The 25,539-nt window shown below is 46.6% G+C and overlaps 5 protein-coding genes across 5 annotated transcripts; 4 read left to right on the forward strand and 1 right to left on the reverse strand.

Moving 5' to 3' along the window:
- The first annotated feature begins 780 nt into the window (after positions 1-780).
- On the forward strand, positions 781-4,905 carry K441DRAFT_663807 (ras GEF). Its single transcript, XM_067649260.1, has 6 exons — positions 781-1,404; positions 1,473-1,806; positions 1,911-2,123; positions 2,301-4,093; positions 4,206-4,278; positions 4,411-4,905. The coding sequence occupies exons 1-6, from the start codon at positions 919-921 to the stop codon at positions 4,413-4,415; spliced, it is 2,904 nt and encodes a 967-aa protein (XP_067501582.1). The 5' UTR covers positions 781-918; the 3' UTR covers positions 4,416-4,905.
- A 247-nt stretch (positions 4,906-5,152) lies between these two features.
- On the reverse strand, positions 5,153-6,163 carry K441DRAFT_663808 (mitochondrial 54S ribosomal protein uL16m). The gene is made up of 3 exons (XM_067649261.1): positions 6,109-6,163; positions 5,565-6,035; positions 5,153-5,502 (listed from the first exon to the last, which is right to left on the reverse strand). The coding sequence occupies exons 1-3, from the start codon at positions 6,149-6,151 to the stop codon at positions 5,354-5,356; spliced, it is 663 nt and encodes a 220-aa protein (XP_067501583.1). The 5' UTR covers positions 6,152-6,163; the 3' UTR covers positions 5,153-5,353.
- A 328-nt stretch (positions 6,164-6,491) lies between these two features.
- On the forward strand, positions 6,492-10,043 carry K441DRAFT_679281 (DNA replication factor C, large subunit; the record flags this gene model as incomplete). The annotated part of the gene is made up of 5 exons (XM_067651248.1): positions 6,492-6,575; positions 6,710-6,789; positions 6,838-6,882; positions 6,942-9,626; positions 9,680-10,043. 5 exons carry the CDS (start codon positions 6,492-6,494, stop codon positions 10,041-10,043), a joined length of 3,258 nt encoding a protein of 1,085 aa, XP_067501584.1.
- A 1,072-nt stretch (positions 10,044-11,115) lies between these two features.
- Positions 11,116-14,603, forward strand: K441DRAFT_193783 (uncharacterized protein). Its single transcript, XM_067640447.1, has 3 exons — positions 11,116-12,084; positions 12,140-12,815; positions 12,873-14,603. The coding sequence occupies exons 1-3, from the start codon at positions 11,317-11,319 to the stop codon at positions 14,423-14,425; spliced, it is 2,997 nt and encodes a 998-aa protein (XP_067501585.1). The 5' UTR covers positions 11,116-11,316; the 3' UTR covers positions 14,426-14,603.
- A 1,987-nt stretch (positions 14,604-16,590) lies between these two features.
- Positions 16,591-18,105, forward strand: K441DRAFT_640740 (uncharacterized protein). The gene is made up of 2 exons (XM_067646627.1): positions 16,591-17,253; positions 17,307-18,105. Exons 1-2 carry the CDS (start codon positions 16,721-16,723, stop codon positions 17,938-17,940), a joined length of 1,167 nt encoding a protein of 388 aa, XP_067501586.1. The 5' UTR covers positions 16,591-16,720; the 3' UTR covers positions 17,941-18,105.
- The last annotated feature ends 7,434 nt before the right edge of the window (positions 18,106-25,539 follow it).

A 25,539-nucleotide genomic window follows, 5' to 3' on the forward strand; every position in this document is an offset into this window, starting at 1 on the left:
TGGTGGTTGGTGGTGCTCCGTCGGAGTAAATGTGTCGGCATCTAATGAAGCATTCCCCCAACAGCATGGTTGCAACATGCCACAAGTTTAAGCCGGAGAGGCTGCACTTCGCATGACATGCTCTTCAATCCCTCTGCTGTTTCGCGTTTGAACACCAAACACATGCAATCGCTCTGCATGTGGTGATGGCCGCGTATGTGTGAGGCGTGACGAGTCTGAGGAGACAGCTGGGCAGTGTGCCAATGTGCGTTCCTCTCTCCTGCGTGTCCCGGAGCGGCTGCAGTGTTTCGTCTCGGTGACGAGATGCAGTCGCTAGATTGGATCATGAGAGAGAGTAGAAGCTCGGGGTCTACTTGTACAAGCCTCTTCCCAGAAACGGCTGCTGAGGCGTGGCCTCAGCCCGCAAATAACAGCCTTGCAGTAAAATACTCCCACCTGCAATTCCCTCCCCCTCCCTCCCTCTCCGCACCCGAGGCCTTGCAAGGCGGACCAACGGCTATCACCATCTCTTGGCTGGTTGATTGGTTGAATTGCCGGTTGTTCTCCCCCCTGGACAGAAAATTCTCATGGTCCGCCGGTGGTGATCGCCGCCGACGAGCTCGGGGGCTCCTAATTTGTCCCGTGCTCCTGCGCTGCGTGGAGTGGAGCTTGCAGGGCTATCGCTTATGCCCGCGTGGCCTGCCGGTGATCACGGCGTTTACATATACCTCAGTGTTTAGGCCTATCAGACTTTTTGCTGGAGCCCACCTTTCGACTGCTTAGACTGCTGATCTTTTCTTTGAAATCCAATGTCTGGCAGCAACACTTCACTTGGAATCGCGAGAAGCGGCTCGCTACCGCCTGTCATAAGCGCTTTAACCGTCTCCTGCTCGTAACCTACACACTACTCCCCCTCCCCCTCGGCGGCGGCGTGACACTATGCCTGCCACAGGTCGAGCTGCCTGCTCCTCCGGACAAAGCAGTCGGAATCCTACTAGGCCGTCGTCCTCAGATCCCAAGCAAAAGCGGGAGAAGATTAAAAGCTCGCAATCGTACGAGCAACCTCCGCGCAGGGAGTCAGCTCAGAACCCTACCGGTTTCGCCACTAAACGTCCTGGCCTCAAAAGTCGCGCCTACTCTGCACCTATGGTTTCGAAGAGCCACCTAGATGGCCCCGACAATGAGCATTTAGGCGATACTGCTAGCGGTGAGCTGGCCGACGACGAAGAAATCGTCGGTGATCCTTTCTTCCAGCGCTACAATTTTCCCCAAGCAGATGAGGCTGCAGGCGAAGATGGCTCTTCAAGCTCTCCGGATGGCTCTTCAGACACAGAAGGTCCTCTCTCCCCCACCCATATCAAAAGTCGGCCGTCTATCTTGGCTGAGTCGTTGCCTAGCCCTAGGTCACCCACACTATCTATAACAGTGAGTGTTGTTGTGGTTGTACCTCTGAATTACTAGGGTGGTCCTTAGAGCTAACTCGTATGGTTTAGTCTCAGGGAAATGATACCACCACCACCATGCAGGATATCAACATCGGTGTCATAGGCGTTCATGACGCTGGGAAATCCTCCTTCATTCGGCGAGCACTCAATCTTCAGAACACTGCTTCTCCAAATATCGCTTCTCGGAAAATGTTAATCGATGGTGTTTCATACGTCGTGCGGCTTTTGGAGTTGTCGTTTAGTGAGGTATATATTGGAGAAGGAAACTGCATCAAATGGCCGGATACGATTGATGACTATGCAACCCCCCGAATAGATGGGGCTATCACAATATACGATGTTATGAATCTACAGAGTCTAGAGCGTGTGCCTGAAACATTAAGTCAGTATTCCTTAATTTACGGGGCCAGCACCTTTTCAATCTTTTGCAAACGTATAGGGTCCTTATCTGATTAATAAATGTGCTAACCGAGTTCCTTGAACCAGACGCACTCCATCAAGCACATCTGCCTTCTGTTCTTGTTGCTTGCAAATGCGACAACCATCCAGTTAACCGGGAGGTTGATCCCAGCATGGTTGATCAAGAAGCGAAATCAGCGCACGCTGATATCAACACATTTCAAACACAGGATTCCTCTTCAGAATCACAGAAGCGATGTCTTTCTGTAATACTGCGGCTAATCATCTCAGCAAGACGGGGTAGGTGGTTGAAATCTCCTATGCCTCTAACCTACTTCCATCACTCTAACGCTTTGGGATTTTTCAAAATTCATGTCAACCTCCTAATTGGATATAATCCTTCAAATACTTTACATTTTATGTCTAGAGCTCCAAACTTGGACATATGCATTGGAGAATTACTAATAACACTTTCAGCGCAATCACAAGCCACTACAACACGTCGAAGAGCCAATTCATCGGCTGTACGTCATGTGTCGCCTCGTGAAACTTGGACACGAAGACATGAACGAGCTAGCTCTGAGTTTTCCGGCTCAAGACTTAAAGCTCGAACACCAGGGCCATATGAGACAGACACCGGAAATGCCAAATCCCACAGATACAACCCTAGCGATACAACTGGTCATACATTTTTGGACCTTGAAGAGTCTCCGGGATATGAATCATTCGACATCGAAGCCCAGTCTTCGGATCAAGAGCAGAGTGTCGTATCTGAACTACCTTCTGATGAGAAAGGTTACACGTTTGATCAGCTTGTTGATCGATTGCTTGCCCAGCCACTATCTAAAAACGACTCCAAATTTGTTGCCATCTTTTTAGCGCTATACCGGAGGTTCGCCGCGCCAAGCCAGCTATTAGAGACAATAATCAGACGTTTCGAAGGGCTCAGTCGCGATAAGGATCCACAGATGATCAGGACCATTGCACAGTTACGGCATCTTGCAATCTTGCAGCAATGGGTGAGCTGCTATCCTGGCGATTTTGCTTACCCCAAAACACGACGGACAATGCGGAGATTTGTCTCCAGCCTGGCGAGCAATAGGATATTTTCAATTGCCGCAAGAGAAATGCTGCAAGACCTAGAAATTGTCGCTGAAGATGATGACACCGACTGGGCATGCTGCGATAAGAATCGTGACAACCCCGAACCTGTTCAGACATTCCATAACGTTCTTGACGAAGACTCTGAGGATGATGAATTCTCGAAGGGAATTGGTCACATGTCTATGGGATCCGATGGCCAGGTGATCTCGCGAAGTACAACCACAAATACATCTAGATCTATGCTGTCAACGGCAGTATCCTCCAGTAGCTCTTCACGAGCCATGCTCAACGCGGTGGAGTGGGCACAGCGGCAGGCCAGTCAGCTTGTACCTAACCCAATACGGCCTTTATCAAAATTACAATGGCATTTAGTCATGGCGGAATCCGAAGAAAATATTGCAAAAGAGCTGACCCGAATGGACTGGACCATGTTCTCATCCATCCGGCCGCGCGATCTCGTGCGGCACGTGAGCATGAACTCGGAAGAAAAGAAGCGGTGCAAGAGCCTCGAAAACGTCAACCGGATGATCGAGCACTTCAACCACGTCGCCTATCTCGTCACCAACTACATCCTGCTGCGCGATAAGCCGAAGCACCGCGCGCTGATGCTGGAGAAGTTCATGAAGGTCGCGCGCAAGCTGCGCGAGCTCAATAACTACAACTCGCTCGGCGCGGTGCTCGCGGGCATCAAGGGCACCGCCGTGCACCGCCTCGTCGCCACGCGCGACCTCGTGCCCCAGGCGGCGGCGCGCGACTTCATGAAGCTGGAGATCCTGATGGGGACGCAGAAGTCGCACTTCGCGTACCGCCTCGCGTGGGAGAACTCGTCCGGCGAGCGCATCCCGTATCTGCCGCTGCACCGCCGCGACCTGGTGTCGGCGGCCGAGGGCAACTCGACGTTCGTCGGCGACAAGAAGGGCCCGCCGGCCTTCTCGCCGCATCCCGGCGTCTCGGTGTTTCAGGGCGCAGTCGGCAGCAGGGATTCCAGAGAGGCGCCGCCTGGGGGCGTGGTTGGGAAGGAGCGGATCAATTGGCGCAAGTTTGAGATTATGGGGGAGGTTATTGTCGGCGTTCAGCGTGCGCAGGGGACGCCGTATCCGACGCTGCAGCGGAGCGATGATGTGAGGCAGTTGATTCTGGATGCGAAGATTGTTAAGGACGATGATGTGAGTACAGTTCACCCAATCCGCCCCCCATCATTTCACCCCCTCATTCCCCTTATTGTTAGCCCGGTGGGAATAGAAGGATAGGAAGGAGCACAGCTAACACGTGCCGCAGGAACTCTACGAACGCAGCGTGCAGCTGGAAGCGGCCGGCGCGGGCGATCGGCGCAGGTTCAACTGGTTCCAGCGTTAGTTCCATCCCAAGCCTAAGTTCAACCCAACCCAGCCCTTCTTTCTCGCTGCAGCTGGCAGCTGGAGCATTTGATCATTGTCTCGCAAAGAGAAAGAGTTGCAACAGTCTCTGACCACTGATGAGCTAGGCTAGCCCGCTTTAATTGGAACATCTCGTTCAATTACACGCAAAGTCTGATGCCGCCGTCGCTTTATGAAATATAAAATACAATACAAAGTCACTCTGCTGGAATGCAGAGCGGAAAAGGAGGTGTTGGGCTCGGTTACGATATCATGTGCTATGAATACTACATTTTCTCGGAGTTGAGCTGTCTGGATGCGTTCTTTGTTGGTTTGTACGACTGAGTTCCGGTAGCTTGGTTGTATTTGGATGTTTGGGGCGCGGGTTTGGCGGTGCTCGGGGGATTGAGTGTATCCATCGTTGCCTTATACGGTATTCGGTCATTTCGCTTGGTGCCCTGGCGTCTCGCTGTTGTTTCTCTCATTGCTGGCGATTGGGGTAGGGCTTTTTGTCGTGGCGCCTGCGTTGGCTTAAGAGCGTTGAGTGGTTCTCATTTTAGGACTACAAGGGTAAGATTAAGATATGATATGCTGAAAAGTTAATAAGATGTACTGAGACGAGCTGATCTAATTTTGGGGATGATTCAATGTGACGTGCAGGTTTTTGAGGGATGAGCTGATCGCTGGATGGCGAGGTGTGAGACCGAGAAGAGATTAGGTACAGGTCACAGTATTTCATGAACAGTTAAGAAAAGCGCACACGCAAGGGCCGTTTGTTTAGTGCTTGCCATGCGATAGAGTTTTGGATCGGCATCTGAAGCCATTCAGGAAGGCATAACCAGATGATCAAGTTAGGACTTATGCCTGAACTGCATAATATACATGAAAGAGTCCTCCCATAGAGGAAGCAATGTGTGAGATATGTGGATGTTCTGCTGATAGGGCTGCATGCGGTAGACACTGTTTGAGACGTGACGTACAAATACAGGTCTGGTTCGATCAAGCTCTGTCTATGATAATTTCATGATGTACCAAACCCCGAATATGCCAACAAGATATAATACAAAGCTATCACGCAGTAGCCGGTAACCGTACCGCCGTCTGTTGTAATAACAGCTTCCTTCGCGGCCTCTTCAGGTCTTCCGCCGTGATACCATTAATGCCCACCTTCGAGATGCCCATAACCGGCGGATCGCCCTTCTTCACGAACTCATACAGCCCTGCAGCCGTCAGTCTCCCAACCCTACCACATAACAAATCAAACACTACAACTCAAACTCACCAGGTAGCTTATTCCCCGCCAGCCGAAGCGCATCCCGCACCACCTGCTCGTGCAGATCGCCCCTAATCTCAAAAATAATCTTACTAACCGCAACCCTACTCGCCCAATGATCGAAACTGCCCTTTCCCTTCCCCATACGACTCTCATTGCCGGACGTATACACGCCGATATTCGCTGCGACTCGCATGTACAGCCGGTATTTCATTCCACGCAGCCGCTTCTTGATGGTCTCCTCGGCAATCTTGAGCTGGGCAGCAGAAATCCGCCGATCGTGGTCGCGCATTCGCAGTCCGTAGTCGCCCCAGACGACCGTTGTGCCCCGGGTCGAGCCTCCGGTGGGAACTCGGCACCGCCCTTTGCGGGACTTCTTGTTTTCGCCGCCTTTTGGCATCAGCCAGTCGAGAGGTCGCGGCGTGCTAGAGAAGGGACGGGAGGAGAGGAAGGATGGGTGCAGGAAGGGGGGGTGCTGGTCTGGAGTTGTAGTTTAGCTGGAATTCTCGAAAACATAACCACAAGATATATATTGGCTGAAAGGGCGATTTACGGCATGGTCGTGAAGGAGCAATAGCCGGGCGGCCCAATTGCATCGAGAGGTGCGGCAGTAGCCTGGGCGGCGGCATGGTTGCGAGCTGGAGCGGGCTAGGGTGTTTGTGCTTGGTGGTGAGCTTTCATCGAGGTTTGAGCGCCAAGAATTGGATGTCGGGGGTGCTACGCACGTGATTAGGTCGCGAAATCAACTCCGCAATGAGAACGCGTCGGGACGTGCTTTCCAATTCCCTCAGTGTCCTCCAAAAGCGGAATTTGCGGTCTGGTGACGACGAGTTCTTTTGGTGCCACCATTCTTGTCTCGCTTTCTTGTGTATCGAATTGACTCACAATCACAGCCCACTGTTGTACTGTGTTGTGTTTTGGGTGGAGATAGATAGAATGCCGGCGGACATTCGCAACTTTTTTGGTGGAGGCAGACAGCCGCAGGAGAACCAGAGCCAGAGCACGCCGAAAAAAGATGTGGTATGGATCTCCTCACTTCGCTTCGGTCACCTCTTCCGTCCTTTCCCTCGATTGTCATCGCTCTCGTCTTCTATCGACCCTACCAATGCTCTCATTACAAAATGGTCGCTAATCGGCGTATTACACGTCTACAGAGTGGTAAAATCAGCAAGAAGCAAGTCAGAGGCGCTCGTAGGGTGATTGATGATTCTGACGATGAAGACTACGACGAGAAGTGAGTGGGAGAGAAATGGACCAGCAGAGTGAAGCTTACAAATGCCAGACCCAAAAAGCCCTCGCCTAAGAAGCCGACGCCGAAGAAGCAAATGTGAGTTACAAGATTTGAAGTTTCTCAAGTTACGACGGGTGCTGACTGTAGTTAAGTAGCAAACGAGCTCCGTCGCCAGAGGGTCAAGCCACGACTACATTAGACTACTTCGGTAGCAAGAACAAGCCCAAACGAACCGAACCCGTCAGACCTAAGAGGTCCGCAGAGTCCACTCCTAAAAAACCGCCCACGAAAGCTAAGGGCAAAGCGGCGAAAGGCAAATCCTCTGCGCGAGTGAAGAAGCCTATGACGTACCACCCTGTGGAGGGTGATGACGAATTTCAGGACGACGATTTTGATGGCGCGGACGATCTGTTCGCTGAGTTATTCAAGAATGACATTCGAGGAGATGATTATGTGGAAGACGAAGACGAGGATGAAGTTGTGTTACCACACCGTATATCCCCAAAGAAGCGTGACCAGAAGAAGCTGGTCAAGGAAGAGGATGACTTTGTCCCTAATGCTGAGGATGTTGACATGAAGGATGTGGACCGGGATGATAACTTCCTCGACCCAGACGACGATGAACGGATACTAGTAGACAAGCCTGCTAAAGGAAATACTAAGAAGCCTACTACAAGCAGGAAACGCAAGTCGGTCGAACTCGAGGAGGATGAGGAAGATAATCCCCCAAAGAAAGGAAGAGGACGTCCACCTAAAGACACCAAGAAATCCCCTGCTAAGAAGCGCGCGAAGAAGGAAGAGGTGGCTGAGAGCTCTGCAGTCCAGGCCATTTACGATAGCATCCCCTTAGTTCGACCACCCACCCCACCACCACAATCAGATGCACCGGCGAAATTCAACTGGCGTGCTGGTGGTGCAGCCAACCACGCTCCTCCACCTATGGCGGGTGCTGCAGAGATTCCTACTGGAGCTGAAAACTGCCTGGCTGGGTTGACATTTGTGTTTACTGGTGTGGGACAGATTCTTGACCGAGAAGAGGGTCAGAAATTGATAAAGCGTTATGGAGGCAAGATTACAACAGCGCCCAGCAAGAAGACGAGCTATGTGGTGCTAGGTTCCGATGCTGGACCCAGGAAGCTCGAAAAGATTAGGGAGAATAATATCAAGACAATTGATGAAAATGGTCTATTCGAGCTCATCCGTCGACTTCCCGCAAATGGCGGGGATGGTAAAGCTGCTGCTGCTTACGAGCAAAAGCAACAGGAAGAAATAAAGAAGATCAAGGAAATGGCCGCTGAAATGGACAAGGAAGAGCGCAGAGTTGGTGGCGTTGGCGGAGCCGGAGGAGGCAAAGCTGCTATGTCTTCTGGTAAGACTAATGAACCGGCAGTGGACAACAGACTCTGGACAGTCAAATATGCTCCAACTAGCCTTAACCAAATCTGTGGCAATAAAGCTGCGGTCGAGAAGTTGCAGAGGTGGCTCCAAAGATTCTCCAAAAACCAGCAGACGGGGTTCAAAATGGCCGGTCCAGATGGTAGCGGCGTCTTTAGAGCTGTCATCATTCATGGACCACCTGGTATTGGCAAAACGACCGCAGCACACCTTGTGGCTAAACTCGAGGGCTACGATGTTGTCGAAAGCAACGCAAGTGATACTCGAAGCAAGAAATTGGTCGAATCCGGTCTGAAGGGCGTTCTGAGTACCACCTCGCTTTTCGGCTACTTTGCAGGAGAAGGACAAAAGGTCGAAGCCTCTAAGAAGAAACTTGTTCTCATTATGGATGAAGTTGATGGCATGTCTGCTGGAGATCGAGGTGGTGTTGGAGCTTTGGCTGCTATCTGCAGGAAAACTCAAATTCCTATGATCCTGATTTGCAATGATCGGCGCCTACCGAAAATGAAGCCATTCGATGGCTGCACATACGATCTCCCTTTCAGACGACCAACTGCGGATAATATCAGATCGAGAATTGCATCAATTGCTTTCCGCGAAGGCTTGAAAATGCCAGCCCCAGTTATCAATGCTCTCATCGAAGGGAGTAACGCTGATATACGTCAAGTGGTGAATATGATCTCTACTGCCAGGTTGGACCAGGAAGCGATGGACTTCGACAAGAGTCAAGAGATGTCCAAATCTTGGGAGAAGCATGTCATTCTTAAACCTTGGGATATCACATCGAAGATTCTTGGAGGCGGTATGTTCTCAGAAAGTAGCAAGGCCACACTGAATGACAAGATTGAGCTGTACTTCAACGATCACGAGTTCAGCTACTTGATGCTCCAAGAGAACTATTTAGGTACGAACCCTATCCAAGCGCTCAGATACTCTGGCAGAGAAAAGAACTTGAAGCAGCTGGAACTGGTGGACAAGGCTGCGGAGAGTATCAGTGACGGCGACTTGGTCGACCGGATGATTCACGGTTCCCAACAACAATGGAGTCTCATGCCAACACACGCGGTATTCAGCTTTGTCAAACCTGCCAGCTGCATATCTGGCAGCATGGCAGGCTTCAAGACTAATTTCACCTCGTGGTTGGGCAAGAACAGTAGTCAGCAGAAATTGACCAGGATGGTCAAAGAAATTCAGGGTCATATGCGCTTGCGTTCATCTGGCGACAGACATGAGATTCGGCAGGAGTATATTCCAGTCTTGTGGACGCAACTTATCAAGAAACTGGAACTAAAGGGCAAAGAGGCTGTGGGGGATGTCATCGAACTTATGGACAGCTACTTCCTCACCAAAGATGACTTCGACGCCATTTCAGAGCTCGGTGTTGGTTATATGGATCAGAAGGATGTCAACCTGGCAACGCAGACGAAAGCTACTTTCACTAGATTGTAAGTTTTCCTCCAACGGTAATCTGTGCAAGCTAACAGAATTTTGCAACTAGATATAACCAACAATCGCATCCCCTACCGTTCATGAAAGCAAGCAACGTTGTCGCGCCGAAGAAAGCTGCCAAAGAGAAGCCTGATCTCGAAGAAGCCATTGACGAATCCGACGAGGGCGAAGTCATTGATGAAATTAAGGATGATGAGGAAGAAGACGCAGATCTCTCAAAGGACAAGTACGTTAAACAGCCGAAGAAGAAGGCTGCTCCCAAGAAAGCCGCACCGCAGAAGTCCAGGAAGGGGAAAAAGGCAAAAGCCCAGGATGAGGATGATGAGATCGAGGACGATAGTGATGATGTCAAGCCGAAGGGCCGTGGTGGTGCAAAAGGGAAGGCACCAGCCAAGGGAAAGGCGAAGAAGTAAACTGGTGATGGGTAATCCGGGGCTCATGAATGAAGTTGGCATGAACTTGTTACAAGCGGCTTTGGTAGGCATTTTTGGAAGAATAGCATACTCGGCGCTTTCTGGAATATATTTGATAAGGTTGGCTCCTCTAGCTTTACGCCTTACCTATAGTGTAGGATTCTCTGTAGCCGAGCTGACGCATGTCGATAGCATTTGCAGTAGCTAAGGCACGCAGCTAAGGGTTACATACAGAACAGAAGTAATCGAAGCTAGTTTCATGAGCAGTGGTATTCATTCCCTCTACTTGTACTCGGAGGGATAAGGTCGGATCGGTAACGTGACACACGGGATTTTGCTTGTCCCTAGGTTTTGCTCGATTTGAACATCAAAATGCCAATTTGGCAGTAAAAAGGGAGGCGGTTTACTAGCGCGAGCAAAACTTAGGGACCGAGCAAAACCCCGTGTGTCACGTTATCTTTACTCTGGTGAGCTGCTACAACACCTCATTCTGTGAGTATTTGGGAGAGGCCGCTCTATGGCCATGGTTCCACGAGGTTAATGGGGTGAGTATAGGCTCTCTGTCTTGGGATTCCTTGCAGGCACTTACAGGCATTTATTCAGGTGCCTTAGTCCTAAACGTCAAAACGTCTCACATCTACTCAGCATCGAAATATTCTCGTATTTGTCTTATACAAGGCGCTCTATTTCTTCTGCATTGTGGACGGACCTGCAATGCAGCCAGAATCACCCTGATCTTATACTCTGTAGCGCAATAATGTCTTCGAGGTCCTCAGACGCTCCGCGAGATCCTTGCCAGCCGTCAGGTAGAAATGTTAGAATCGCGGGTGGACTACCACAAGGCCGTCTGAAGACTTGGAGCAGTTGCTGAAGCCTTACATAGCCTTGCAGGCATTTAATATCATCAACTCGCAGAGAGAACTTGTGGAAACGACTTATATTCTTCACCGTCGTTTTTGCTCACTTCACCAGTTCATTAATCTCTCGTCAGACAGTGACGATATGACCTATGTTATTCACTGGAAATTCGGCCAGCTGATCATCCAGCTCGGACGTGCACTCTTCGTGCTTGTTTTGTCTATTGTTTTACTCCCTTCAACCTTATCACACCTCAACGATCAACACACACAGTTACCTCGCGCTCAGCTAGAGCGATAGAGAGGATAAGCCCTCCGTTGCGCTATCCTTTCGCTATCCTTTCAGCACTTTTGGAAAAACATTCTCTCTACGCGCAATTCAATATACTTATTTCACATCACAACGGCATCACACCATGGACGGACGCGGTGGAGATCCAGCTCCACGGGGTCCTACCAAAAGTCGCAAAGCCTCGGAGGCAGCCTTGATGGAGAATAGCTCTCAAGATCGCCGCCAGCTAAGGCGCTCCATAGCAATAGAGTCATTGTCAACAGCTTCTGATGAGAAGAAACCATTCTATCCTGCTTCGAAGGGCGCCAGCCAAAACATCAAGCCAGATGTTCAACCTGACAGCAGTGAGAATGGCTTTCCTAACTACGAACCTGGAAGTTGGAGTGAACTACCAGCCTGGTCACGTTCTTCTCACGCACCAACCTCCCTTCAAACTGACGACAAAGGGGGGGCTCCCTTTGATGCACACTCGTTCAGCTATTGGAGCCGCGATACTGTAGCGGATGAAGGCGCCGTGCGGGGTCCACTAGGGGAAATGTGGGAGGTATTATTAGAGACCAGTAACGGCTTTAGACAACAGATGTATAATAACGGTATCATCTCTGATACTGACTACTTTACCTCTTCACAGCTCTGCCACAATGCGCCAGCATCTCCACCGAGCTCTCCTCGACCTACGTTAAACAAGTACCCGTCGTACCAAAGCCTGGGGCCAGAACATGCGCCGCTGAAGGATGTCACGAGAGCTACTGGATATGGACAGAAGAACATTGAACTGTTAGAAAAACTTCGGAGCAAAGACGGTGCCAGTCACAATGAACATGCATCTAGTCTGCTGGCTGCTCAAGCCCAGCGACGCCGTAAGGAGATTCACGATGAACGTCACGGACTGGTAAGTGGAATTGCAGCGCTTCACTCACTCACCTCATTTTGCTGATAATGCCTAGGCCGCACCTGAGTCATATGCCGAACGTGCCAACCGTCGACACGAGGAACACCTCAGATTGGGAAAAGACGCCTTCAGTCACGAACCAGCTGCAGGAGAGCCACCGAAGCAACACTGGTCTAAAATTGACGAGCAGAAGTTTTCTCTGTTCCAAATAAGCGAAAACACTTACCAGAACTTCCCATCTGCCACTTTCACGAAAGAAGAGTACATGATGGCAGCTGAAGAAGGCTACAAGGGTCCCAACGTTCTAGCTTTTGTGAATACTAAAGCAGCCATGGAGCGTGAAGAGAAGGCATCTGTGACAAATCATACGCAGTCAAATACCCACTTCTACCGTCATCCAAACGTTGACATCTCCTACAACCCATCGCCACATGTTGATCGCTATCCTAGAGCCTCTCCCAGCAATCGTGAAGTCGAAGATAGCCGGCCCACCTCCATTGATGACCGCATGTCTTTCCGCATTCAACATTCATCCCAAAACCCTTACGTAACGGATAGCCATTCTATCAACAGCAATTCTTCGGGTACTCCTATGGAAGATGCACAAGAAGTCAGCGTTGCACGTGCTGGTCCGGGAACTGATACTCCCACTACGGCTATTAATGTTGTTAAAGAGGAAAATACTTCGAAGATTTCTAGTGGCTCTGAATGCCACAGTTGCATCGACGGAGGCAAGCCGTCCCTGCTATCCTTTTATCACCGGATGTTGAAAGCTAACAGTCCGAAAGAGCCGATCAATCCATTCAGCGGGAAGAAACCTACTCTAGCTGCGCCGCCAGTGAAGTCAATGGAACTCCCTGAGTCACCGACCACGCCCGTAGAGAGTAGCCAGCCTCAAACTTCGAAGTACTCCAAGGAGCGTGAACGTCCATTTCAGTCAAAATGGTCATCCCCTCCGACGCCCGTTACGCCACCTCCAAAGTTCAACCCCCACGGTAGGACCAAATCTTCAGATTCTATGCGTTCACCCACTGTCAAGCGAGGCCGTGGCAATTCCTTGCTCCCAGAATCCCCCGCTACATCTCATAGCAGTAAGGGTAAAGGGAAGGCGACTGACCCGGCGCTTTCTCCAAGTGAGCGCGGCTTCGCCATTGCAACTGCTCTTCGAGCATTGGACGGAAATTCGGTAGCTACAACTAGAAATCAGGTTGTCAAATCCCCTCCTCGGAACTATGTTAGTGAGGGAATGCAAACCGACGGCAACGAGAGCAGATACAGTGCGAAAAGCGACGAAAACACCTTCACCGGAACTGGGCTTTTCCAGGCCCTCCTATCCATTTGGCCTAGCGGTATCCCAGAAAATGTCCTCTCTGCTCTACCAGAGCTTATGGACCATACTCCGTTTTCGCCAGGTCCTTTCATGCCCTTGTACGCAGGCAGACGTCCAATCCCAGCAAATTGTCCTAAATCTCACCGCTACCTTGCGTATCTCGCAGAGCAACTTGCTTCTTTTAGGACGCAACTTGATGAATATCAAAATCAGGCTGTCCAGTTCGTCCATAATCAGCGCAACATGGAGAACGATCTGAATATGATGCAGGACGAACGAATGCATCTGTCTGGCGAGAATCAAGTGCTTCGTGCTTACTGCAAGGACCTCGAGAGGCTTCTGAAGCACGTTAGCGGCCAGCGTGCTACTCCTGAGGAACTTGCTCCCGTGTTTCTAATTGCTCAGCGTCTCGGCCTCACTATTCCTGGTCCCGGACTAGCTGATTCCAATTCCGTTGCGTTAGCTCAACAACATGACATGGGTTCTGGACTATCTAATCTTGTCGACGGGTACACGAAAGGCCAGAGCAAGGAAATGCTCGACACGCTCATTCAGAACATCAAGCTCCAGCAGGAGGTCGAAGCTGCTAATAAGGAAGCTGGTATCTGGAAGCACCGCTCGCAGACATGGGAGAAGAAGTTCTCAAAGGAGGTTGGCAGGGCTGCCTTGAGTTTGTACGGAGACATGGGGGATAACCAAAGTCACCTTGCCTCTAAATATTCGACAAAAATGTTTGCAAAGCATAATGAACAGCTTCAGATGACAATTCGTCCACTCACAGACCCTCGGGGTAAAGCTCCCGACAGGGATATCGGAGCCGGAGCCGGTCCCTCTAATATCTATCCACAGCAGACATACTCACATTTCGCTGGAGGACCATATATGCACCCCCCGGGATACCAACAGAATGATTCGGCTAATGTGCTGTTTGGATATCCGCCTGCAGACCCTGCGGTCAACGACCCTCCGAATATGCCCAACCATTACGGCGGACCCCACAACAGCCACTGATGGCTCATGACGTACGACTTACAATAGACGAATTCACGGCTAGTGGCCACGCTTGGTGATGATCCGCTTGGGCTCTTTTGAACCATCTTGGTAGGCCTGTAGCTAATCTTCTTGCCTTGGCATTCCATTCCTGGTGATGAAAATTGGTCATGCCCATTTCTCCTACATTCTTCACACTTTTTGTACTATTATTTCCTTCTACTTCTTTGTGCGAGTGCTAGTTCTCTATAGCACCAAAATGGCGATACTCTGAAGGTCTGTAGAGGCCTTCCATGCCTTCCATATGTTGCTAGCAGGCTCGATTAATAAGAGGTCTTCCTCCTAACTGGAACTTATCCAGACGATTCTGGAACAATTATGTTTTATGCTGTGCTTCGAATGCTCTAAAAATGACGAAAAAGAGGCGGCTAGATCTCTCTTTTTTCTCTCCGATCATAATTACCGTAGTTGTATACCTAGTGCAAAATATATTTCTAAACACCACTTTCGAAATATGCTACGCGCTGAATGTGCGTCATTGTAAATCCTTCAAATTTTCACGATGGTAAGGCTGTTCTGTTCACATCTGTATTTGATGAGGCCTAGTAGAGACCTGGTACTTGGGCTCGCCTCGTAATTGACTCAGCTAAGCTTTAGATTTCTTGCACGGTTGTCTGTAGTGATACAATTCGGGGGAGAGGTCGGCCTGATCGAAGGCTCTAGTTGATTCGATTGATCAATTGATTGTATTGATTCGAATCATTCTCTATGGGCGTTCGCTGGATGTACGTTCGAACGGTGGTCTCTGGGATGCCTCCCTAAGAGGCCTTGATCTAATTCGATTCGATAACGGGCCGATATCGAGGCTCTAGTTCGATTCAATCGATCGATCAATCGAATTGTTCATGGTGTTCGCTGGCTGGTCGCTCGAACGGTTGTCGTCTGGCTCTGGCGACGGTCGTCTGGTTCTGGCGACGGTCCTCTGCTGGCTGCTGTTCTGGTGCTTCCCTAGGTAGGGAGGATGTAAGGGTAAAAAGGTGGCTTCCTTGGTGTATATAGGGGTATACTTGGCAGAGGCACGTGTAGGCCCAATAGCACTGTATGTCGCGCGCGCACGGGTATCACTTGGCCCCCCCTATGTGCGCGTGCAACACACACAGCAATTTCGCTTCGTACGCGCCAGGGAGTTTTAAGTTCAGCCCCCGTAATTAAGCTTAAAATAATTAAAGGCTTTGCCTTTCTTGCGGGTGCACAGCTCTTTTGGCAAACGCACAGTATCTACGCTGGATGGTGCGCTTGACTAGTGATTACCGAAATTGCCGTGTGTGTTGCGCGCGCACACAGGGGGGGACACTGGAGCCTGTACAGACTGTATCAGGGGATGGGATGGAGGTTCCTGTCAGGAGCCTGACAGGACGATTAGGACGATCAGGAAAATTAAAATCCTGTCAGGAGGCCTCCAGGATCTTGGCATCCCAACAAAATGCTGATGTATAGTTTCTTTAAGGCTTTCGACAAGTTGACTAACTTCATTAGGGTTAATATCTCTTCCTTCGTGTTCGGTTAAGGTCGCTATAGGGAACGGAGGTAGTATAGTATATGGTGCGGTTGTTTGCTGTTCGTTCTGCGCTAATCGTTGAGAGGTGGCTCGTATTCTCAGCGACTGCTGGGCCTCTAGCACCTTCGCGCTCGGTTCTTTGTACGTTCTTTTGGTGGAGCTGTTGGAGGGTGTTGCTGATACGCGTTCAGGGGTCGAAACAGCCATCGGGGCGCGGAACTTCTCTACTTTCACAAGCGCCCTCCCTGCTAGCGCGGGCGAAGTGTAAACTAAGGCCCAGCCTGGAACACAAGGAGGAGAAGGACAGAATTCTTGCACGTGGGCAGAGAACTCCGTATCTTTTAGGCGAATATAAAGGAGAGGAGGGAGGCCTAGATGCGCTGCACAATGACGCCGCGCTTGTAGACTCTCACTTCGTCCCTGGCTATGAGCCTAGCTGCTTTCTCTCTAACAAGTATATTTGACATTGGTGGCGCGGTAAAAGAGTCGCGATTGGCCGCGTCAGTTCCCGGATCTGTCACGCGAGGGCTCAGCCGCACTCTACTTGGTGGAAAACGCAGCCTCGTTGTCGCTGGTCTTTTTAAGTCGCGGGGTGCCTACCTGTAAAACAAACTTTACCTAGTTCTGTCGTCTCTAACGTTATACCCAACGGGACCGTCCTACTGCTTTTTCGATTCTAACTTACGACACGCCCGTAGTTAAAATTATCGTTTCTTCACAGTTCGCTCCTATTTGTCAGAAGGCTGAAAAGGATAAACATGGCCTCCTCACAAGAAGACAAGGAGTACAAAAATATGCGACGTGTCATCAAACATCTCGAGGAGGTTGATGATCTAGTGATCGAAGCTGCACAAGATGCACTCTGGTACCAAGAGAAGCACGGCGACGAGATCAAAATCTCCATTGGCAAGGCAGACTTGAAAATATTCCAAGAGTCGAGGGCGGCATATCAAAATAACTACCAGATGGAGGATATGCTCCGCCACCTAGCGGACACGCGAAGCAATCAAAGAGTATTTGATACTGCTATTGCTTCCATCATCAAGGTCATGGACAAAACTGTCCAAAGAGAGCGCGGTAAATGGTTTGACTGGTACGATCGAATGCAAAAGGCGGGAGATGTCGCATGGAAAGATTTGGTCCCTGCAACGAAATCGATCGGGGTTGCAGATGTTATTAACGCTCTGATGGACAAATTTGCTAGCCTAGACAGGATTCTGGAGGTGCTCAAAGTGTACCTTAAGATAGTCAGCCAAAGGGCCAAGTTTTCTGATGAATTGCGGGACACACTGTACGTCAACATACTTCAACGTTTTGTTCTCTCGCTGACTTCCAATCCTGAAGGTTTGCTCTCGTCGCCGTCATTAAAACAGGAGGACCGTATGCGCCAATCGATATGAATGAGGTAAACGTCCTCAAAACCGAGATCCGGAGGCGTAGGGAAGCCGAAGAAGCTCAACTAGTGCTCCCTACCACGCACGCCTCTAACGTTCTAGTCCCTACTACCGGGTATGTTGAGGAAACAGAAACGCCGCCGCAACCACAAGCGACTCCCAACGAGCCAGTAGCAGTCTTACTACATAAATGGAGCTCAACAGTTACAGCGACAGTCATGATTCTGTTTGCAGTTATTCTCGCCGCAATCCCTGGCTACAAAGCCTGGCAGTATTCCCCTCGCAAACCCGGCACCATCCAAGACGCTGATTTCTGGTTTGTTGTCCAAGGTTCAATGATGCAGTTAGTCGGCTTACTCACTATCATCCTTCCCCTGACGTTAAGTGGGAGGCTTCTAATCCAACGGTGGTTCTGGACGTGGCTGCTTGTGGGAGTGAGTTTCTCGTGCTCAGTTGCCCCTATCCCTGTCTACCTGTACTTCCCTACGGAGTGGAGCGCCACAGTTGCGTTTTTGGGATCCGCGGCGCAGGCGTTTGTCACCTTGCAAGCGCTTTTTATCGTTAACAAGGAGAAGACACTGTAGTAGCAGTTATGTATATAACTTGTGGTCGTGTTTTTTCCTGGTCGCTTATCCAGGTGGTTTCACCAACCGCACTGGAGAATCATGTATTTTTTAGCATCTTGCTGTTGCTCCAATATAGTCACTGTCTGTATAAACAATTGGTCCTGCGGACCTGCTTTAGGGGCCAGCCTTGTGTTTACCACACCTTCCTGAAGGCCCTTCGTATTTAGCTGACCTGTCATTTCCTCACGACGCCATGTGCAACATTAGGACCTATCTGTATGGTAGCCTTCGCAATTGTCGGTCAGCCAACAATGTTCGATCGTTTCAGCCCATGTTCGATCCTGAAGGGGAAGTTGCATCCTAGTTTGCGTGTCTCGGTTCCTGATTCTCATCCTTCCGCAAGGTCAGCCCGCTTAACTTGCCTTTCGTTCCATTCCGAAATCCACAACGAAATTAATCTTAAAATTTGCAAACTACAGTCCAAACGGCTCCCAAGTCCTCGATGCATATCAACCATATGTAAGCGACTCCTCGAATCCGGGCTTATTAAAGAACAGTGTCGAAGAGTATGCCTTTATAAAGACGGCAGGTATAAAGAAGCCGAAAATCCCTTTCTGCAAACGATGTGTCACGGAACCCCACCGCAGGGGCCTCCATAGGAGAGCCCCGTGCTCTCGCGTACACCTCGCGTACAGCTTATGTCAGCTACGCGTAGGTATATCACCTCCTTACGCCCTCGACCCTTACGATCGATCGCGCAACGTCTTGTAGACTCCTCGAATACATACGCTCTATAGCCACTGCCCACGCTCCGTGACATTACGTTGCGCCTTTTTTACCACTGACGCTCAGCCTACAACTAATTCTACGTCTTTATAATACTGCAGGCGCTGCCAGAAGCAGCGTATCTATAAATTACCTTACTTTATACTTCTAAGGAACCTATAATAGTAAGACAATATTTCTTATTAGCTACTATATTAAACCTAAAGAATAATCTAATACCTATACTTAACCTATAACGCCAATTAATCCTAAAAGAATTTAATTTATTAGCCTTAGCCTTAATCCCTAAGGAGACAGACACTAATAATATCTTATCTTTTATTAACTATGTAACTACAGACAAGCAAATAGAAGGGCTATTACCTATTAAAATTAAAATATAAGACGCCGAGATATTTATAAAAATAGTAGCACGAGACCCTAATAAATACTACCGCCTTTTATAGAACTATTACCTAAAGCTTATATAAGCTAAGATGCGTACTACCTAAGATTACGATATTATTTAAGACCTATAAGCTTATAAGGTGCTTGCTAATAATATATATTAAGAAACTAAAGATAACCTCTGTATATCTAAACGCGACGTCTAATAATTAAAGAAGAATAAGATTATACTAATTGCTACGGTTACTAAAAAAGAAGGCATAATTAAATACCTATAATCTTAGCTTAACGAGTATATTTATAACAACGCTAGATACCTCTTTATAATATATAACGCTACCTAAGTCTCTATATCCCTAGTAACTTTACCTATTTAATGCTTAATAAAGGGTTAGCGCTAAGTAGTTTTACCTAATAGAAACCCCTACTAAAGTAGTAATAATAAAAGCCATAATAATTAGACCTAAATTACTACTATAGGGTCTAATATACGCTACCCTAATCCCCTAGTCTTTTAGGGAGACTATAAGGAATATAGCTACTAAAAGATATAAATCTGTAAGAAACTAACTTAGAGCGCCTACCTTTTTCCTACAGAAGATACTAAGATTGGCTACATTATTGGGCGAATAAAGGGTATACTATTTAATAGACTCTTCGCCTAATAGGAGACTAATAGCCCCTAAAAGTAGTAGTTTTACTAAGAAGTCCTTAATAATCTTAACCTAATTGTAACTGTGCTAGAGCGCGTTACCTGCCAAGTTCTGCCATATTCTGCCACCTGTTATACTATCGCATACTATCTAGTATTATTGCATACTGTCTGGTACTGTTTCTTACTATTAGCTCGCCTACTATTAGCTTGTCTACTGCTAGCGCCTTAGCGACTTGCGCTACCTATTTGTTGACACCAGCCCTCGCAACCCTCTTTCCTTCTCCTTAGCTTAGTATCTTTATTAGATAGTAATCTACAAGCTTTAGTTTAGAGGCATTTATGCGAGCCGTTATATTATACTAAGCTCTCCCTATATTGCCTGGGAAGGTATAAGCTTTGTAGTGTATGGGAATTAAATAAGCGACTTGATTGTAAATCTATGGAAATTAAGAGGTATATATATATGAAATAGTGTAGGTAACAGGATAAAATGGGAACAGTGATCTGCAAGCAATATTGATCTGCGATCAATATATAGGGTAGCGTTGAGGCTGTCTCGGCAGCACCCGTAGTCGGTTACAGAAGGCCTTAATAATATCCTACCCTAAAAGAAGACCCTTATCTGCAACGACGCGTTAACGCGTTATACTTAGACACTAAAGTTACTTTATATTGCCTGGGAAGGCCTTACTAATATCCCACTTTATAAGCTAGATAGGACTGGACCTATACCCCTGGAATCGAAACCAAAGTATATAATACTAACGAACCCTAGGAAGCTAACGATAGCACCTAGGGCTAGCTTATCTAGGAGGGCTGCCTCTACCTAAGAGGAACCTAAGATCCAATTAGGATTAGAAATTGAAGATAATAATAACATTATAGACGTATGTAAGTAGATTCGCGCCCTTATAGCTAGCTAAAAAGCCGATTGTCTTAAGGTAAAGAATATATAAGAGACCCTATAAGAGATCCTAGAAAGCCTTACGGCCCTATAAAATAGCCTAGCTTCCCCTTCTTAAAGCCCTAGCTAACCTATTTACTCTACTAAATGCGATATATTAGGGAGTACGGATATAATAATAAAGTAATTAAAGTCCGTTAAGCTCTTTAACCCCTAACTACTATCTAATAGGATAGACCCTACCTTTAAGAATTAGAGGATTTAAGTATAAAGGAAGCTCCGCGTTAACTATAACTATTTCCTTTCTAAAGAAGCTAAAATACTCTACCTTTTTAGTCGAACCACTAGGGACGCCTAACGGTACTGTTAAGCTAAGTTTAAGGACAATTCCCCTATCCAATTTATATCTATTAATAAGATAATATAGTACCTAGTAGCTATCTATATTAACCTAAACAAAGTACGGGACGCCTAGTATAACTATAATTGCCTAATAATAAAACTAAACTAACTCTTTACTAAATTCTAGACTTCATTCCTTGTCTGTACGAGTAGAGGTTATAAATATTGTTATTAGATAAATGGCGTAGAGTATATGCGGTAGGGGCTGTATACGTAGCGTAGGTTACCTAACTGCCTACGGCCCGATAAATAGCCCGACCTTTACTACCCCTTTCTTTCTCTTTTAGTAGACGAGGATAGATACGAATAAACTAAGAACCAGTTACCTTATATTGCAATTGCAGTACCCCCTAGGTGATACTAATACTGATTAGTGATATTACAGATTAGAATCCGGTGTTATTATAAAGAGAGATAATACGCGATTGCTCCTACTAAGGCCCGTTAATTACGTCGCGTTTGCTAAGGAGAACCCTTTCTACTAAGGCCCTAGGAACTTAAAGAACTGGCTCCTACTAAGGCTTTGTCCGGTTCGCGTCCATTACGCAAATTAATACCTAGTATGACCTCTTTACTAAGCGCTAGTACCCCCTATAACCTAGTAGCGTTAGCAGCACCCCCTACCTACACTATAATCTATACTAGTTATTATATCTAATATAGGAATCTAACGTCCGCGCTGGGGTAATGGAATTACCCTAACCAACGAGACCACTGTAGAAGATATCACTAACTATATTAACTTTAAAATTAATAAGTATACTAAGTATAACTTTAAAGATAAAAGCCTATGGGAATTATACTAAGAGGACTTTAATAATTTTAAGGTATAAACATTTAAGGACGCTAATAGGTCTGTAATTAAAAGACTTAAATAACTGCTCCAATGTAATGGAGTATGGGTCTTTAATAAAAAGAGCAAGTTAGTACTATAAGTACTATACGACGTCGCTTACGAGGACGACCCTATGGAATGGTTAGATGTAGAAATTAAGCTATATATTAGTAATAAAGGACCCTTTAATTTATATATTATTAACCGCCGCCTTAAATTACGTTTATTAACTCCCTTAACGTTATCTACTACCCTAACCCTAGCTGTCTTAAATAACCCTCCTCCTACGGCCGAGCCCCCCTCGCCTATAAATGTTACAGCTCCCTCTATAAACGTTACGGCTCCCCCTACAAACGTTACAGCTCCTCCTATAAAAGTTATAGCCGCCGTTAACTATGGTAGAGACTTAGTAACCCTAGTAAAGATATATATAAAGGAAAGCAAATATAGTGGAGAGGATAATAACTTTAACTGTAAGCTTATGATTTTTAACGACCTTTATAATAGAGTTGGTATACTATAAGAGGTAAAGATTAAAGGCTTTCCGATAATGCTACGTGGTATTACTTTTAACTTCTACTATAAGAATGAGGTAACCTATACTACCTTTAATAATATCTATAACGCTATATGTAACTACTTTAAAGGACTAGAATATAAGCGCGGAGTTCTAACAAAGTAGAACGCTATAACCCTTAAGACGGTAATAATAAAAAACGAAGGTAAGTCTATAGGGGACTGCCTATAGCTACTGCTTAACGACCTCCGTTATTTATAGTATGGTCTTAACGCTAACCTTTGTAACGACGATTTTCTACATAATAAGCTCATTGTCGCTTGTTAAGACGTCGCTACTTGCTAGGTAGCTTGCTTAAACCTACTTACTACACTTACTGGCCTTATAAATAGCCTATAATTATTAATCGTCACTTATAAGAAGATTAATAGTACTATAGGATAACCCGCTAATATGTTTTTATAGCCTATAGAACAGCCTAGACATGGCAATAACTATATAATTATAATCAGCCGTTTAATTACGATTATTATATAATTACAAGAGGCGATTACGATTTAATTGCGTAGTTATATTAATTACCTATATTTAGGGTCAGGATCTGATTTTTAGTATAGAAGACAGCTCTGTAGGACTCACCTAGATCTTCCTACATTTACCCCAAATTGGTGATAGCCTCTTGGTGTTTAGGAAGGCTCTTAATTGTGCCAATCTTCCTTATCTAACACCTGGCTATTGCCTATATTATTGCTGCCCGTATTACCAACTCCTCCCTCAATATTTAACACCTCAGCTGCCACCTCTGCTGACACAAAACCACCAGATTTAACGACTTTGCGTACCTAGCTTTTCAAGCACTCCGTTTGTTCGACTACCGTGGCTCCAAGCCTATATCGCGACTATGATATCGTTCGCCGTGTACCCGAAAAGACTCGTTCTGCTTTAGCCGACATTGCTAGTATAGAGAGGGTGTTAGTAGCCATTCGAGAGAGCCTTGGGTAGAGCTTTTGCTAAGAGGGCTTAAGCCACTAAGTAAGGGAGGAGCCGGCAATTAATTATAGAGGATTTGCCTATAAGAAGATAAGTTAGGTAACGTTATAAATATTAGAGGCAGATCGTACAGTAATAAATCGTTTAAATTCATCGTCGTTAGATAGGCTCTTAAGCTCCCTTATATATTGCCACCTCTTATATATATTCTTAATTAGATCTAGATTTACTTGCCCAGTCGGCTTACCATTAATTAGCTTAAACTTATATTCCTTCTGCTATAGCCTTCGCGCAGCCTTAATTACTCGCTCAATTATACCAGGGTGACGCTTATTGTCTTCCAGCTCTTATTAAGATAGGCCCGTCGAAGCGTTAGATTAAGTAGTAAGGCTGCCGCGTATACTGGTATTTTGTTAGTTAAGGTATAGTACTTATTAAAAGTAAACCACATCGTTAAAAGAGACGCCGAGAGGTAAGCGTTAGAGGCGTACTCCTGCTATATCTCCTTTACGTGTTTAATAAGGAAATCTATACTCTAAAGAACCTTATTTAGAGTTATTAAATCACCTTCCAAGGCCTTTATTGTATCTTTAAATAGTAGTAGGATCGCGATTGTCTTACGGATTGTGTCCCATTCGTCGCGACTGAGAGCATTAGCACTTATCTCTTTATGGTATAAATCTAGGAAGACTTAAATTGTAGCCTTAAGCTCTATTGCTGACTCCAGTATAAGAAGCCATAAGTTCTACCTTATATTATTATCGCGCTTCAGCATCTTCTTAGCTAGCTTTAGGAAGGCTTAATATTGCTCTATTAAACGCCTTAACTACATAGTAATATTATATATCTTGCCTAGGGCTCCAATCTCTCGCTACTTCTCTTGGGTAGCTTCGTCTTGGTTATACTCTCCTTTAGAGTGAATATTTAAGTGTTGCTCCTCCTGCTGGAGTTCCGCTGCTGCCTAAATCGCGACTTTAATAGCTTCTTCATCTTTATAAAAAAGGAAGGCTTATACTGCGAGGTTAATGACGTGGCTAATGCAGCGAATTTGGTACTACATGGCATTCTAGAAAGGGAAGCGCTTTTGTAGAATTCGACAGAGCTTATTATTGCTGCCGTGGTTATCACCTAAATTAGGTATATTTAGTATAGAACTTAGTGGTAGCAGAGGCAGGAAATGAAGTCTACTAGTAAGGTAACTAATCTGGCTCTTAGGAATCTCGTACTCCTTAATCACCTTTATTATTACCTCCGCCTGCTATTTACCTCTATATACCTCTTTATGCTCTCTTAACGCGATTATAGCTTTTAACAGCTGGCCCAATTCGTCTACAAAGTAAGCAGTAATTACTTAGTAAGCTGTCTTATTTGGAGCCGTCTAACAGTTAGTAGTAAAGTAGATCTTTAACTTAGCTCTCTAGAGCCTTAACTTTACGTAATTCTTTTAGATTATAAACGTCTTGCTAATTAGAATGGGCACGCTTCTGCGAGATTTGTATAAGGGCCCGCCCTTTTCTATTAACGTGTAGTTGCAGATTTATAAGAAGGCTTAAAACTCTAGCCACTTAATAATTATATAAGGAAGATTGCGAGTGACGATTAAGTATATAAGGGAGTTAAGAAAGGTCTTCTTGTTTACTAACTCTTGTAGGACTTTTATAGTTCTTAGATCTCGCCTAGTTGCTTATTTCTTAGCTTGTCGATTAAATAATGTAGCAAGTATAGCTTCAGTATTTATATCAACTTTAGATCGCTTTGGTGTAGTAAGGATTCCATGCGTATTTTTAAGGTGTTAACGGAAAGCAGTTGCACTTAAGGAGGATTTTATAACACTATAATCGGAATACCGCTTACAGTAGAAGAGCTCTTGTTTTAATTTGCCTCTTGCTGGTAAGCCTACTGGAGCCTTATTAAGGGCGAACGACTAAAGAGCCTTATCCTTACGGGCGCGCCGTCGCTTTAGTGGTAGCTTACCAATCTAGTGATTAGGATCCTCGTAAGCGGCTATAATATTATCAAACTTACGCGAATCGTGATCGCTAAGTATTAAGCTAGTAGTGGCTTGTTCCTCTTTATGGGCTCTCTTTTAGGTAGCAGGTGGTATAGAGGAGTTAGCTAAGGGAGGTATAGCTTAAAGCGTG

Source organism: Cenococcum geophilum, assembly GCF_001692895.1.
Source record: "Cenococcum geophilum 1.58 unplaced genomic scaffold K441scaffold_34, whole genome shotgun sequence".
NCBI classification, from domain to species: domain Eukaryota; kingdom Fungi; phylum Ascomycota; class Dothideomycetes; order Gloniales; family Gloniaceae; genus Cenococcum; species Cenococcum geophilum.